At 48.2% G+C, this 14664-nt stretch overlaps 1 protein-coding gene across 1 annotated transcript in view; it reads right to left on the reverse strand.

Moving 5' to 3' along the window:
• LOC120044052 (potassium channel subfamily T member 2) overlaps nt 1–14664 on the reverse strand; it is a 92041-nt gene that overhangs the window by 49064 nt on the left and 28313 nt on the right. The window contains exons 2-9 of the mRNA XM_038988642.1: nt 11706–11785; nt 11123–11225; nt 9716–9772; nt 8151–8199; nt 7764–7823; nt 1313–1387; nt 905–988; nt 284–378 (exon numbers count right to left, since the gene is read on the reverse strand). Of these exons, the coding sequence (XP_038844570.1) occupies nt 284–378; nt 905–988; nt 1313–1387; nt 7764–7823; nt 8151–8199; nt 9716–9772; nt 11123–11225; nt 11706–11785 (603 nt within the window). The remainder of the gene's footprint in view (nt 1–283; nt 379–904; nt 989–1312; nt 1388–7763; nt 7824–8150; nt 8200–9715; nt 9773–11122; nt 11226–11705; nt 11786–14664) is intronic.

Raw genomic sequence — 14664 nt, forward strand, 5'->3', positions numbered from 1 at the left:
GCGCAAAGTGTTTGTGCACTGTGTGTATATGACTAGTGTGTGTTTACCCAGAGCTGAAGGGCCGGCTGAGTCAACATTGTGCTGTCAGTAGTGATAAGGTCAGCCAGTCTCATCCAGGAAGCTTTTCAGACCTCCAGGACCTAATATTACGCTATTACTCAAAGCTAGCCTCTACCAACCTCTCAATACTGCTACACCACTCCTATACCTGCCATTGGGCTCAAGTAGAGGAAAACCCCCCTCTTCCTCCCAGTGATTGCTAGCAGTGATTGTGGTGACTCACCAGGTGAACATGAGGCAGACCAGGGTGCAGATGAGGATGAGGACCTGGTTGAACATAGCTGAGTGAGTACGCTGGATGGCCCGGTGCAGATCATTCTGAAACACAGCGAGCGAGCGAGCGAGAGAGAGAGAGAGAGAGAGAGAGAGAGAGAGAGAGAGAGAGAGAGAGAGAGAGAGAGAGAGAGAGAGAGAGAGAGAGAGAGAGAGAGAGAGAGAGAGAGAGAGAGAGAGAGAGAGAGAAACATGGGCAAAGAGCGAGAGAGTAGGGTGATAAGAAAAAGATAGTGTTGTGATGTGGGGAGGATAAGTGCAAAGCCATTGCATCTTCATAATGTCCCAAAAACCAGAGAAGAAAACAAAGATAATTGAGGGACAAGGACAAAAGGAATATGATGTGTATAATACAAGAAAATAATAGAGAATACATGCACTTACATCTGTAAAAATGAGTGGGAGTCAAAACTTGTGGTATAAAGAGGAAGAGAGAACAGTGCAATGTTTTTAAGAGGTGCAGAGATTTAATCTGAAAGAAACAATGGAAGAGATGAGATAAAGAGACACCTGAGAGAACAGTTGTGAGATGGAGTGACATAAACTGAGCAATAAATATGTATTTTCTCACTATCATGTTCTCCAAGGCATGTTTCGCCAGCCAGCAGTTGAGAAACACAGGGATGAACAGATTTCTGAGGGAAGGCAAAATCACCTGAAGGAGAAATTAGATTTAGACAGATTTAGTCTGTGTTTTGGTGAGTGCTAACAGCATTTATTCATCATCATGCCTCATCAAAGGTCCATATCTTTTGTAAGTTTGGTGAGATATTGAAGGGAAAAATAGCCAGTGGGGGAAGGAGCATTTTGCAGCAACAACATAGGGCAGAGAATCTTACTGAGCACAGTCATGCAACATCCTATATATTGTATGAAATGTATTCTCTGTACGGGGTTGAAACTACTGTACAACACGATCAAAGAACAAATTGCTCACTAGGCATAATGTTCCATAATGCATGCGTTTGATTGAACTCACAGTGATCACAAAGGGAACCGCACTGATCATCTCCAGGATGAAGGGAACACGCAACACTTGCTCCCAAACGTTGCCCTGGAAACACAACACACAGAGGTCAGAGAAACTCCATTGTCATGGCAACTTCGGGGATTACCAGATAAAGTGTTCCTTTGACTGGATTTGTGAATGAGATGGCCACGTTTACCCTGTTGAACACGGACACGGACAAGGGTGCCTCTCCTTTGCTACCTGTTCACTTACACTTACAACGGAGGCATTACTCAGGTTTCAGTCTGTAAGCTTCTTGTACAATTAAGATGTCAAATATCATGTCGCTTTTTTATGTGTTCAGCCACAGCTTGCTTATAGCTAACCGGAGACCTGGTTTGTGTGGGTGGACAGCCAGAGCCAGGCCTTGTGTATGTCCACAGAGATATCGATGAGGTTAAGCATTAAAACCTCCACCTCCTCCTCGCCCCCTGACTGACACTGTAGCAGGCTAGGCAGTGTGAGCCATGGTGTGACAGCTCCACAGACCAATAGATACACCGCCAGTTTGCTACGTACATCAAAGAGCAGGGATGCTGGGTAACCCTCCATGGGAAGGGATCAGATCACACGCTGCCTCTCTCTGGGGGGGGATTCCTTTATCCCAGTCACTCTCATGCATCATTCAATAGGGAGAGCCTGTTGAGGCTCCATAAATACAGGGTCGGCCCGAGCCTTTTGGGGGTCTGAAGCGCGATTTGGTTGCCCCCCCCTCCCCCACCACCTCGTGGGCATTTTAGTGGCCCCCCTCTTGACAGCCCCCCCTCTTGAATTTAAGTTTTAAAGTTAATTTCCTACAATTAAACACATTTTGACAGGGTGAGTAGATAAAATTGTGCAGTTTTAAAGCAAGCTTTCTGCAATTCTACATATTTTGCCATGGCGCGGAGAGAAGTTTAACAATTTTTATAACACATTTCATGCAATTCTATACATGTCAATGATATCTGAGTGAAAGTGACCAACAAAATCAATGGGGGCCTCTTGGAGGTCAGGGCCACTGGGCACATGCCCTGCGTGCTTGGTCGGTATTCGGCCATGATTATGCCTACTACAAGTTTAGATAGCTGGCTAGACTAACTTACCAATCTAACAATCGTTAGCTGACCTGGTGAATTGAGTGACAGTCAGTGACTGACATAACAATAGAAAAACTGCTGATACACAACCACATTTTAATATTGAACCTTGGTTATTCTACTATTCTAACTCTCAACAGTAATTTGAGACCCCGACTGAGTCCCACCCCCCCAAAACAAATGTGGGTACCGGGGGCCCTAAGCAACCGCTTACGTCACTTATGCCTGGAGACGGCCCTGCTCAGATATATGCTTAATCTAGACTGTATATCAAAGGATATATCAAAGGATCAAATGATGAGATATAAAGTACATTCCCCCAGGACATGTCACATGTAGCTACATAGACATACACAGACTGAGGCTTGTTGTTTTGTGGGGCACCAAAATAGCTATCCATCTCCAGCAGTGTCTGTGAAGGGACTCAGTTTCTGTAATCTCAACACTAAAACACTGTAGAACTCCCATTAAAATACAGTACATGTGTTTTACAGCATTAATGCTGTAGATAGCACTGTATTATGGTAAAATGCTGAAAAAGAATCAATCAATCAATCAAGTTTATTTAAAAAGCCCTTTTTACATCAGCCGATGTCACAAAGTGCTATACAGAAACCTAGTCTAAAACCCCAAACAGCAAGCAATGCAGATGTAGAAGCAAGGTGGCTAGGGAAGAAACCTAGAGAGGAACCAGGCTATGAGGGGTGGCCAGTGGTCTTCTGGCTGTGCCGGGTGGAGATTATAACAGTACATGGCCAAGATGTTCAAACGTTCATAGATGACCAGCAGGGTCAAATAATAATAATCACAGTGGTTTGTAGAGGGTGCAACAGATCAGCACCTCAGGAGTGAATGTCAGTTGGCTTTTCATAGCCGATCATTCAGAGTTAGAGACAGCAGGTGCGGTAGAGAGAGAGAGTCGAAAACAGCAGGTCCGGGACAAGGTAGCACGTCCGGTGAACAGGTAAAAAATGCTGTTATTGACTGTAATTGGAAGCTTCCTGTAAAAATTACTCTAACATATTGTATTTTTTTACACTAATAGCTTATGCCTACTGTAGATTCAAATTATCAGTTTCAGGCGCCAACCTGTCGGGTGAGACACATGACTATTTTAGTAAATATCTTCTTGAAGCGGCTGTGAAGTGGAAGAATATTTTCAGCACCTTCTAGGTAGGTACCTTGACTTGTTAATAAGTATTTTTATTGATAGCCGAAGTTGAATTACTGCAATTTTCCTTAGCTAACCTAGCTAACGTTTGCTATCTATCTATCTAGCCAGCTAGTTAGCTAGCTCAAGTTGACACAACCCAGATAATAATTGTTGTGATTATAGGCTTTTAGGTACACCACAGCCTCTGAGTGCCATAGAGAATAAACTGAGCACAGATTAGTGACTGTTATGTTTTCACCGTTACTACAGAGATAATGGTTTGTTTCTAGCAGTTCAAAAGATATTACCCATATTATTACCTGCGCAACGTTTATTATTCCTGATTGACAGGCTGAATTTTGCACATAAACCACGTCGTGGGCCGTTACACCAGTCGCCAGCCACCAAAGCGGATTCGAATGAGCACTGCACCTGTATTGTATCGAGGTGTTTGCCACTGAGCAGCTGTAACAGTGTTGCCGGCGGTAGCTAGTAAAGTGGCCAATTTATTCTGTCCCAGGATTATATTTCAAGTGGGATAGCAGCCTACACAATAAATAACTTGTAACGATCGTCGTAATATTCTTCCTCCTCCTCGGACAAGGAGAGGCGAGACGGGTCGGACCAATAAGCAGAGTGATTCGTGTCCATGATATTTTAATGAATCGAACTGAACACGTAACATACAAAAAACAACAAAACCGAAAACAGTCCCGTGTGGCACGAACACTGACACGAGATTCAACCACCCACAAAACACACGTGAAACCCCGGCTGCCTTAGTATGATTCTCAATCAGGGACAAACGATCTACAGCTGCCTCTGATTGAGAATCATACCAGGCCGAACACAAAAACCCCAACATAGAAAAACACACATAGACCAACCCACCCAACTCACGCCCTGACCAACTAAATAAATACAAGAAAAAGGAAAACAGGTCAGGAACGTGACATAACCCCCCCCTTAAGGTGCGAACTCCGGGCGCACCCGCATAAACTCTAGGGGAGGGTCTGGGTGGGCGTCTGTCCACGGTGGCGGCTCTGGCGCTGGTCGTGGTCCCCAACCCACCATAGTCAAACCCCGCTTCCGTGGTCTCCTCCCAATGGCCACCCTCCATGTCAAACCCACTATACCAAAAGGCAGCACCGGACTGAGGGGCAGCACCGGACTGAGGGGCAGCACCGGACTGAGGGGCAGCACCGGACTGAGGGACAGCACCGGACTGAGGGGCGGATCCTGGCTGGCTGGCTCTGGCGGATCCTGGCTGGCTGGCTCTGGCGGATCCTGGCTGGCTGGCTCTGGCGGATCCTGGCTGGTCGGCTCTGGCGGATCCTGGCTGGACGGCTCTGGCGGATCCTGGCTGGACGGCTCTGGCGGATCCTGGCTGGACGGCTCTGGCGGATCCTGGCTGACTGGCTCTGGCGGGTCCTGGCTGACTGGCTCTGGCGGGTCCTGGCTGACTGGCTCTGGCGGATCCTGGCTGGCTGGCTCTGGCGGATCCTGGCTGGCTGGCTCTGGCGGATCCTGGCTGGCCGGCTCTGGCGGATCCTGGCTGGACGGCTCTGGCGGATCCTGGCTGGACGGCTCTGGCGGATCCTGGCTGGACGGCTCTGGCGGATCCTGGCTGGACGGCTCTGGCGGATCCTGGCTGACTGGCTCTGGCGGGTCCTGGCTGACTGGCTCTGGCGGGTCCTGGCTGACTGGCTCTGGCGGGTCCTGGCTGACTGGCTCTGGCGGGTCCTGGCTGGACGGCTCTGGCGGGTCCTGGCTGGACGGCTCTGGCGGGTCCTGGCTGGACGGCTATAGCGGGTCCTGGCTGGACGGCTCTGGCGGGTCCTGGCTGGACGGCTCTGGCAGGTCCTGGCTGGACGGCTCTGGCAGGTCCTGGCTGGATGGCTCTGGCAGGTCCTGGCTGGACGGCTCTGGCAGGTCCTGGCTGGACGGCTCTGAAAGCTCAGTACCGACGGACAGCGCTGGGCAGGCAGACAGTTCAGGCGCCGCTGGGCAGACGGCAGACTCTGGCCGGCTGAGACGCACTGTAGACCTGGTGCGTGGTATAGGCACTGGCTGCGCTGGAGAGGAGGAAGGCTCTGACAGCGCTGGACAGGTGGGAGCAGCTGGAGAGAGAACCCGGAGAGACAGCCTGGTGCGGGGGGCTGCCACCGGAGGACTGGTACATGGAGGTGGCACCGGGTATACCGGACCGTGAAGGAGGACACGTGCTCTTGAGCACCGAGCCTGCCCAACCTTACCAGGTTGAATGGTGCCCGTAGCCCTGCCAGTGCGGCGAGGTGGAATAGCCCGCACTGGGCTATGCTGGCGAACCGGGGACACCATTCGTAAGGCTGGTGCCATGTATGCCGGCCCGAGGAGACGCACTGGAGGCCAGATGCGTTGGGCCGGCTTCATGACATCCGGCTCGATGCCCAACTTAGCCCTACCAGTGCGGCGAGGTGGAATAGCCCGCACTGGGCTAAGCACGCGTACTGGGAACACCGTGCGCTTTACCGCATAACACGGTGTCTGACCAGTACGACGCCCTCTCACTCCACGGTAAGCACGGGGAGTTGGCTCAGGTATCCTACCCGGCTTTGCCACACTCCTCGTGTGCCCTCCCCCAAGAAATTTTTGGGTCTGACTCTCGGGCTCCCAACCGCGTCGCCGCGCTGCCTCCTCATACCAGCGCCTCTCTGCCTTCGCTGCCTCCAGCTCCGCCTTGGGACGGCGATATTCCCCTGGCTGAGCCCAGGGTCCTTTGCCGTCCAGGATCTCCTCCCAAGTCCAGGAGTCCTGGGTTTTTTCCCACTGCTGTCGCTGCCCGTTTGCACTCCGCTTGATCCTAGATTGGTGGGTGGTTCTGTAACGATCGTCGTAATATTCTTCCTCCTCCTCGGACGAGGAGAGGCGAGACGGGTCGGACCAATAAGCAGAGTGATTCGTGTCCATGATATTTTAATGAATCGAACTGAACACTTAACATACAAAAAACAACAAAACGTGACAAAACCGAAAACAGTCCCGTGTGGCACGAACACTGACACGAGATACAACCACCCACAAAACACACGTGAAACCCCGGCTGCCTTAGTATGATTCTCAATCAGGGACAAACGATCTACAGCTGCCTCTGATTGAGAATCATACCAGGCCGAACACAAAAACCCCAACATAGAAAAACACACATAGACCAACCCACCCAACTCACGCCCTGACCAACTAAATAAATACAAGAAAAAGGAAAACAGGTCAGGAACGTGACATAACTAATATTGGTAGCCATCTAGATGTCACCTTGATACAGTCTACTCAATGGGGAGAGCATGAACGGCAACAACACAGGGACACAGTGTTCTCAGATGTCACAACCCTGTGTGATTGGGTTCACTGGGCTCTCAGTTTGAATGACCTCTAGTGAGGTAAGTACACACACACACAACACCAGCTTGATATGTCCCTTGTCACCTATCTTGTTACCCACAGGGTACCATCCCTGGTGCTCTCTGTCTCTCTGTCTCTCATTCTATGATGTATTGTTCTATGCTTGTCCTAAGGGTGAGAAGAGCTGACAAATCAGAACTGAGGAGGATTGTTACGGAGCCCCATGATGAACACCTGATTCTGCGCTGACTTCTCTCTCCTGGATGCTCTACTGTCCAAACTGTCCCGTTGTGTGTTTCACCGCCTCTGAACACCCTTACCCCGAATAGATTCGCCCCTGATCATAGGTCTAGGATTGTACCCAATCCCAATTTGAACTTCCTCTCTCTCTTAGTCTCTGTCTCCCCACAGACCCCACACACAGGCAAACAATATTGTTTAAAAATTAGTGTTGTAGTGTTGCTCTTATTTGGGTACATATGTGTTAACTGTTGTTACTTCTATAGTCAATTATTTTGTGTAATTTGTTGTTAATATTGTTACCAATTTAAATATATTTATTTTACGTACAAATTAATAGTTTTTCTTACATTTAGATTTCACTGAGAATTTCACTGTATATTTACAGCATTGACCTGGCACCAGAGTTACCAGCGCAATGCTGTAATTTTGGGATGCTGTAATCTGTTTTACAGTAAGGGAAATAATACTGTAAAATATATTACAGCAAAATTACAGTATTAAGTTGGCAACTCTGGTGCCAGTATAATTCTGTACATTTACAGGGAACAGATTTACAGTCACTCACCTTGTAGCTGAGGTACACAAGCAACATGGTCTCGAAAAAGCTGATGAAAGCTACAAGCACCTGGCGAGAGATGAAAGGAGAGAGAGAGAGAGAAAGAGAGAGAGAAAGATTGGAGTAGTAACAGCAATAGAGAGTGAGAGAGACAGAGAGTGGGTGGAATCATCATTTTGATGATTGAACTCCATCAACAAGAAGTTAAAGTGAAGCAATAAACCAGAGAGAGTGTGTGTGTGTCTGTGTGTGTGTGTGTGTGTGTGTGCTCGCATGTCTGTGTGTGTGTGTGTGTGCGTGCGTGCGTGCGTGCGTGCGTGCGTGCGTGCGTGCGTGCGTGTGTGTGTGTGTGTGCAGACAGCCTTGTTAATATGACAGTTCAACATTGTGTCTGACCTGTAGAGCCCACAGAGGCAGAGGCCTATTCACCCAGATGATAAGAGACCTGCAGACACAGAACAAAGAGAGCACATCATACATGACACAGAGGGAGGAGAGGAAAGAAGGGAGAGGAAAAAGGAAAGGAAGAGGGAGAAGAAAAGAAAATGGAGATGTAACTGGGGCAAATATTAAAAGGACTCCCTTTCAAATATGATCAATACAACAACATAACGCCTCTTGTAATTATGTTGTTCACAAGCGAGTGGTTGTGAACTACAGCTGCCAGACTTCCTCTGTGAAAATGCATCACAATCAATTTTCGCAGATAACACAAATGCAGATTTACAGCTTTGTTGTGAGAAAGAGGCTCTATCCAGAGGCCTCTCGGGGCTTATCATGGCTGCCTGAGTGCTGCCTTCTGAGTCTGCTGCCTGGAGTGTGTGTGTGTCCTCTTAGTGTGCTGCCTGGAGTGTGTGTGTGTCCTCTTAGTGTGCTGTCTGGAGTGTGTGTGTGTCCTCTTAGTGTGCTGTCTGGAGTGTGTGTGTGTCCTCTTAGTGTGCTGTCTGGAGCAACGGCCAGCCAAAGTCAGTATTAAGCACACTCTGTCATACTCCTTATCCATGTATAGCCAGAGTTTACACAGTGTCACCAGCCGCCAATTAAATAAATGTCCCTGAGCAGGACTGGAGGCAGAGCCCAAGGACCCAGTCACATCTGGGACATACTCAGTCAGTTGGACGGTCGGTTTGTTGGTCACTTACTCACTCACTCGCTCACTCACTCACCCGTGCCTTTGAATCTCAGTCCACACCGCTGGACATTCCACTCCTAGTAAGTACATTTTGGATGAGTGCAAACTAAGTTCACTTTTAAGTGCAAATCATCAGTCCCAAGACTCCTAATTCAAATAGTTTCTGTTTACTTCCCCTTCAGGCTCTCTAGTGCACACACTCACAGCAGCCCCTAGACATTTCCTGTATCAGTCTTTGACTGGTTTACAGACAGCAGCTGCTAATTAGGTTATATGGACACTACATACAGTACATATTATGTTGGCATGAAATCAATACAGGTAACATTGTGACAAACGAATGTGCTACTGCAATAATGTAATGTTTGCAGGTTGGCATTTATTGTCATGAATCTTGCCCTGGAGGCAGAATGGTCACTAGCTGGCACAGCCACAAAGTCATCAAAACCTAACCCTAAACTTAACCACACTGCTAACCCTAATGCCTAACCATAACTTTAAATTAAGACCAAAAGCACATTTTTGTTTTCATACATTTTTAGGATATAGCCTATTTTTTCTGTGCAGTTGACCCATCTAGCGGAAATAGCTCAGTTCTGCCTCCAGGGCAAGAGTCATGACAATAAACGTCAACCTGCATAATGTACCATGTCTACATCTCCAACCTCTCTATTACTCACAGTGTCATTAACTGTCTGTTGTACATGGTCTCATTACAGTGCTCTGTAGTGGACACAGGATGAACATCTCTGTGACCCTCTGTATTAGACTCCCAGACCAGTCTTGGCTCCTCATTAAAGATGAATAGGACATAAACATGTAAACTTACCAGTCAAACTGGGTCCTGCTGGGGTGGACCGATGCATTCTGTTTGGAACAGTCCAGACTACAGGGGGAAACATGCACAACAAGACGACTGAAACGTGTCATGTTTGGAACAGTCCAGACTACAGGGGGAAACATGCACAACAAGAGGACTGAAACGTGTCATGTTTGGAACAGTCCAGACTACAGGGGGAAACATGCACAACAAGAGGACTGAAAAGTGTCATGTTTGGAACAGTCCAGACTACAGGGGGAAACATGCACAACAAGAGGAATGAAACGTGTCATGTTTGGAACAGTCCAGACTACAGGGGGAAACATGCACAACAAGAGGACTGAAACGTGTCATGTTTGGAACAGTCCAGACTACAGGGGGAAACATGCACAACAAGAGGACTGAAACGTGTCATGTTTGGAACAGTCCAGACTACAGGGGGAAACATGCACAACAAGAGGACTGAAACGCGTCATGTTTGGAACAGTCCAGACTACAGCGGGAAACATGCACAACAAGAGGACTGAAACGTGTCATGTTTGGAACAGTCCAGACTACAGGGGGAAACATGCACAACAAGAGGACTGAAACGTGTCATGTTTGGAACAGTCCAGACTACAGGGGGAAACATGCACAACAAGAGGACTGAAACGTGTCATGTTTGGAACAGTCCAGACTACAGGGGGAAACAACACCTGTGTTCCTCAACCCCATCCTATATGACCTCAAATTTCTCTCTCTCTGTTTCCTCCAGAATTGTAACACCGGTGTTCTCAACATTACCCATTTCTCTAGCCCCTACTCTTTCCCTTTCCACTGTCCTTCCCTACATCTGGTCTCAATCTCCCAGCCCCTGGCCAAGCGAAACTACCTTAAACCTAACCCTTACATCTCATCTTTACATATCCCTCTTGCTCCATGGTAAGTACTGACTGACCACTCTCCACCAATACTCCTCACTTCCTCTCCACCAATACTCCTCACTTCCTCTCCACCAATACTCCTCACTTCCTCTCCACCAATACTCCTCACTTCCTCTCCACCAATACTCCTCACTCCCTCTCCACCAATACTCCTCACTCCCTCTCCACCAATACTCCTAACTCCCTCTCCACCAATACTCCTAACTCCCTCTCCACTGATACTCCTCACTCCCTCTCCACTGATACTCCTCACTCCCTCTCCACTGATACTCTTCACTCACTCTCCACCAATACTCCTCACTCCCTCTCCACCAATACTCCTCACTCCCTCTCCACTGATACTCCTCACTCCCTCTCCACCAATACTCCTCACTCCCTCTCCACCAATACTCCTCACTCCCTCTCCACCAATACTCCCCACTCCCTCTCCACCAATACTCCTCACTCCCTCTCCAATACTAAAGCCACTCTTATTTACCCCCCCCTTCCTCACCAGTCATGTCTCTCCTCCTGTGGGTCGTCCAGTAGGACTCTGACCATGTAGAGGAGACAGCTCAATACTTTCAGAGAGAAGTTGAACAGCCTCACCCTCAGACCTGCAGCACATAAACCAACCACAGCAAGTAAAGGACTAAATCAATAAAGTCAATGAATTAATCAATTAAACATAATACATTATCATCAATCAATGCCTGTGTTTACACATGCAGCCCAATTCTGATCTTTTGCCACTAATTGGTCTTTTGAACAATCCGATCAGATCTTTTGCCAATAATTGGGTAAAAGATCAGAATTGGGCTGCCAGTGTAAACACAGCCATTAGGTTATTGAGAACATTAATGGGACACAGTGGACATTGATAGGACATACAGAGCATATAGACATACAGGAATATACCTAGAGCAAGAGGACAACACGTCACACACAGTCAAAACCACTTAGGGAACACCACCGACAAAGCACTTAACGAAGCAACCAATCATGTGAAGGAACACCCAAACAGAAAGGATTATGTAATGACAGCCAGTCTATAGGACAATAAGTAGGAACTCCCTGTCTGAACATTAACAACTCACTGGATCTTTGGTTTTTGATGAAGAACAGCTTGAGGCGCTCCTTGAAAGTGTTTTCATTCACATAGAATTCTACCTGCACCCTGAGAGAGGGAGGGATGGAGAGAGGGAGGGATGGAGAGAGGGAGGGATGGAGAGAGGGAGGGATGGAGAGAGGGAGGGATAGAGAGACAGAGACGGAGGGGTAGAGAGAGGGAGGGATAGAGAGAGACGGAGGGATGGAGAGAGGGAGGGATGGAGAGAGGGAGGGATGGAGAGAGGGAGGGATGGAGAGAGGGAGGGATAGAGAGAGGGAGGGATAGAGAGAGGGAGGGATAGAGAGAGGGAGAGATGGATGGAGAATGACCAGTGAAGAGGAAGATGGGTAACAGGTGAATACCAAAGTAAAGGGAGGGGGAGTAGTGGAGATTGAGGGAGAGGTAGATAGATATGGGAAAATAAAAGGAAAGAAATGAGACAACAGAGAGCGAGAATGGAAAAGAGGAGAGTGGAGTGAGAGAATAGAGGTGGAGAGAGAGACACACAGAGAGAGGTGATAATGGTTATAGGAACAGCAGAAATAAGTTGGGAAATAAATAACAGTGTGGTTAGGTTATATTAAAGACGGGAGGAAATGATGTCGCTGTGTGTCTTCCCCAGTCAGTCAGCCTGCCATGGCAGCTGCAGTCAGCCTCATTATCTCTGCTGATTAAATATAGAGCAACAAATGACTTCCCTCTGTTCTGCTGAATATGAAGAGTCCATAATTACTGCTCTCTCCTCCCTCACCCCCCTCAGTCCCTACTGCCAGACAGACCACATAGTACACACACAGCCAACGCCTGAAATGCACACCTCCATATGCCATTAAGATCCTATATCGGTATATGGACACATACAGTTCACACATGCACACAGGAAGGAACTCAGTCACATGGGATAACATGCAAAACAAACACAAGAGTAGTGAGTGCACTCCATGGAAGCATGCATATGAACACACACACACACACACACAAATTTGCGCACGCACGCAGTCTGGCATGCACGCACACATACACACTGTCATCAAGAAATCTAATTTCCTGGTAGACCCCCTCATGAGAGATTGGCCACATCTTCTGTTCTTCCATCGTACAGAAAGTGGCGTAGAGGAAGGCAGCGCTGGATGACCCAGACACAGGATGAAAACAGAAGCCCAGCACACACAGGTGCTCTGCCACATGTACACAGATGAAACTGAAAGGTCACAATACAAATCTCCTTACTGGTGGGAGTCTTCACAGGGTTTTAATACTGTAGATGAAAACCAGGACCCCACATAGTGGTCCCTCAGTCAGTCAGTCAGTCAGTCAGTCAGTCAGTCAGTCAGTCAGTCAGTCAGTCAGTCAGTCAGTCAGTCAGTCAGTCAGTCAGTCAGTCAGACACACACACACACACACACACACACACACACACACACACACACACACACACACACACACACACACACACACACACACACACACACACACACACACACACACACCCCCCGTTAGCAACCATACACTCTTAGCACATAGGAAACGTTGCTCTTTGTTGCTATGGTGATGGAGCATCTTTCTCTCTGTTGATATTTCTCTCAGACACGCGCGTTTGCACACACACACTGTAGATCTGTCAGCCAACTCTTTGTATACATGAACATGCTGGATAAAATGCAAAAAAAACACCAAGGAGAGTAAAATGCACCATTGGGTAAGAAACGTATTTGCAACCGAATGCAGTGAGAAAACTTTACACAATGCACTTCCCATTAAAGTGGCAGTAGGGAGGCTAAAGAGATTGATTACTCCTATCTGCAGACAACCATTACCATTAAACACCCATGTCCCATAACATATTTACTGTAGGCTCTACCCTTCATTAACATCTGGCTTTAAAGTACACATAATTGCCTGCTATACCACAATATCTGTAAATAAGTAACAGAGTCAATAACAGTTAAAGAATACGGCTGATCTGGGAACAGTGTGTGCCGCACTTTAAATGATTGTATGACCCTCATTATCACTAGATACAGAGCTAAAGCCATGGAACATTAGGCAGGCTGGGGTATAGATGGTATGGTATTGTGGCAGTGTATTTGAACTGGGTCCGTACTAATTCCTACATTTGCACTGATAAGATCAAAGCATTAGCTCTAGAAAATGTTCCACTTTGTAATGGAACAGTCCTCTACACAGTCAGTACTAAGAAGCACAATCTGGAACTTTCTGTACAGCATCAGCCTCTAAATTAAATTGAGATAAACAAGGTAAAAATGGTGAGTGCTCTGCTTCCTGACACCTGTCCCTGTTTTCCACACATGAATCTGTTTTACTTACAACTAAACCCTATCAGGCTCTTCCTCCTACCTCCCCTCTCCCATCCCCCTCATACCTCCTACCTTCCCTCTCCCATCCCCCTCCTACCTTCCCTCTCCCATCCCCCTCTTCCTCCTACCTCCCCTCTCCCATCCCCCTCATCCTACCTTCCCTCTCCCATCCCCCTCCTCCTCCTACCTTCCCTCTCCCATCCCCCTCCTCCTCCTACCTTCCCTCTCCCATCCCCCTCCTACCTTCCCTCTCCCATCCCCCTCCTCCTACCTTCCCTCTCCCATCCCCCTCCTCCTCCTACCTTCCCTCTCCCATCCCCCTCCTACCTCCCCTCTCCCATCCCCCTCCTCCTCCTACATTCCCTCTTCCATCCTCCTCCTCCCACCTTCCATCTCCCATCTCCCTGCTCCTCCTACCTTCCATCTCCCATCCCCCTCCTACCTCCCCTCTCCCATCCCACTCCTCCTCCTACCTTCCCTCTCCCATCCTCCTCCTCCTACCTTCCCTCTCCCATCCCCCTCCTCCTCCTACCTTCCCTCTCCCATCCTCCTCCTCCTCCCTTCCCTCTCCCATCCCCCTGCTCCTCCTACCTTCCGTCTCCCTTCCCCCTCCCCCTCCTCCTCCTC

The sequence above is a fragment of the Salvelinus namaycush genome, chromosome 3 (genome assembly GCF_016432855.1).
Source record: "Salvelinus namaycush isolate Seneca chromosome 3, SaNama_1.0, whole genome shotgun sequence".
Taxonomy (NCBI): Eukaryota; Metazoa; Chordata; class Actinopteri; order Salmoniformes; family Salmonidae; genus Salvelinus; species Salvelinus namaycush.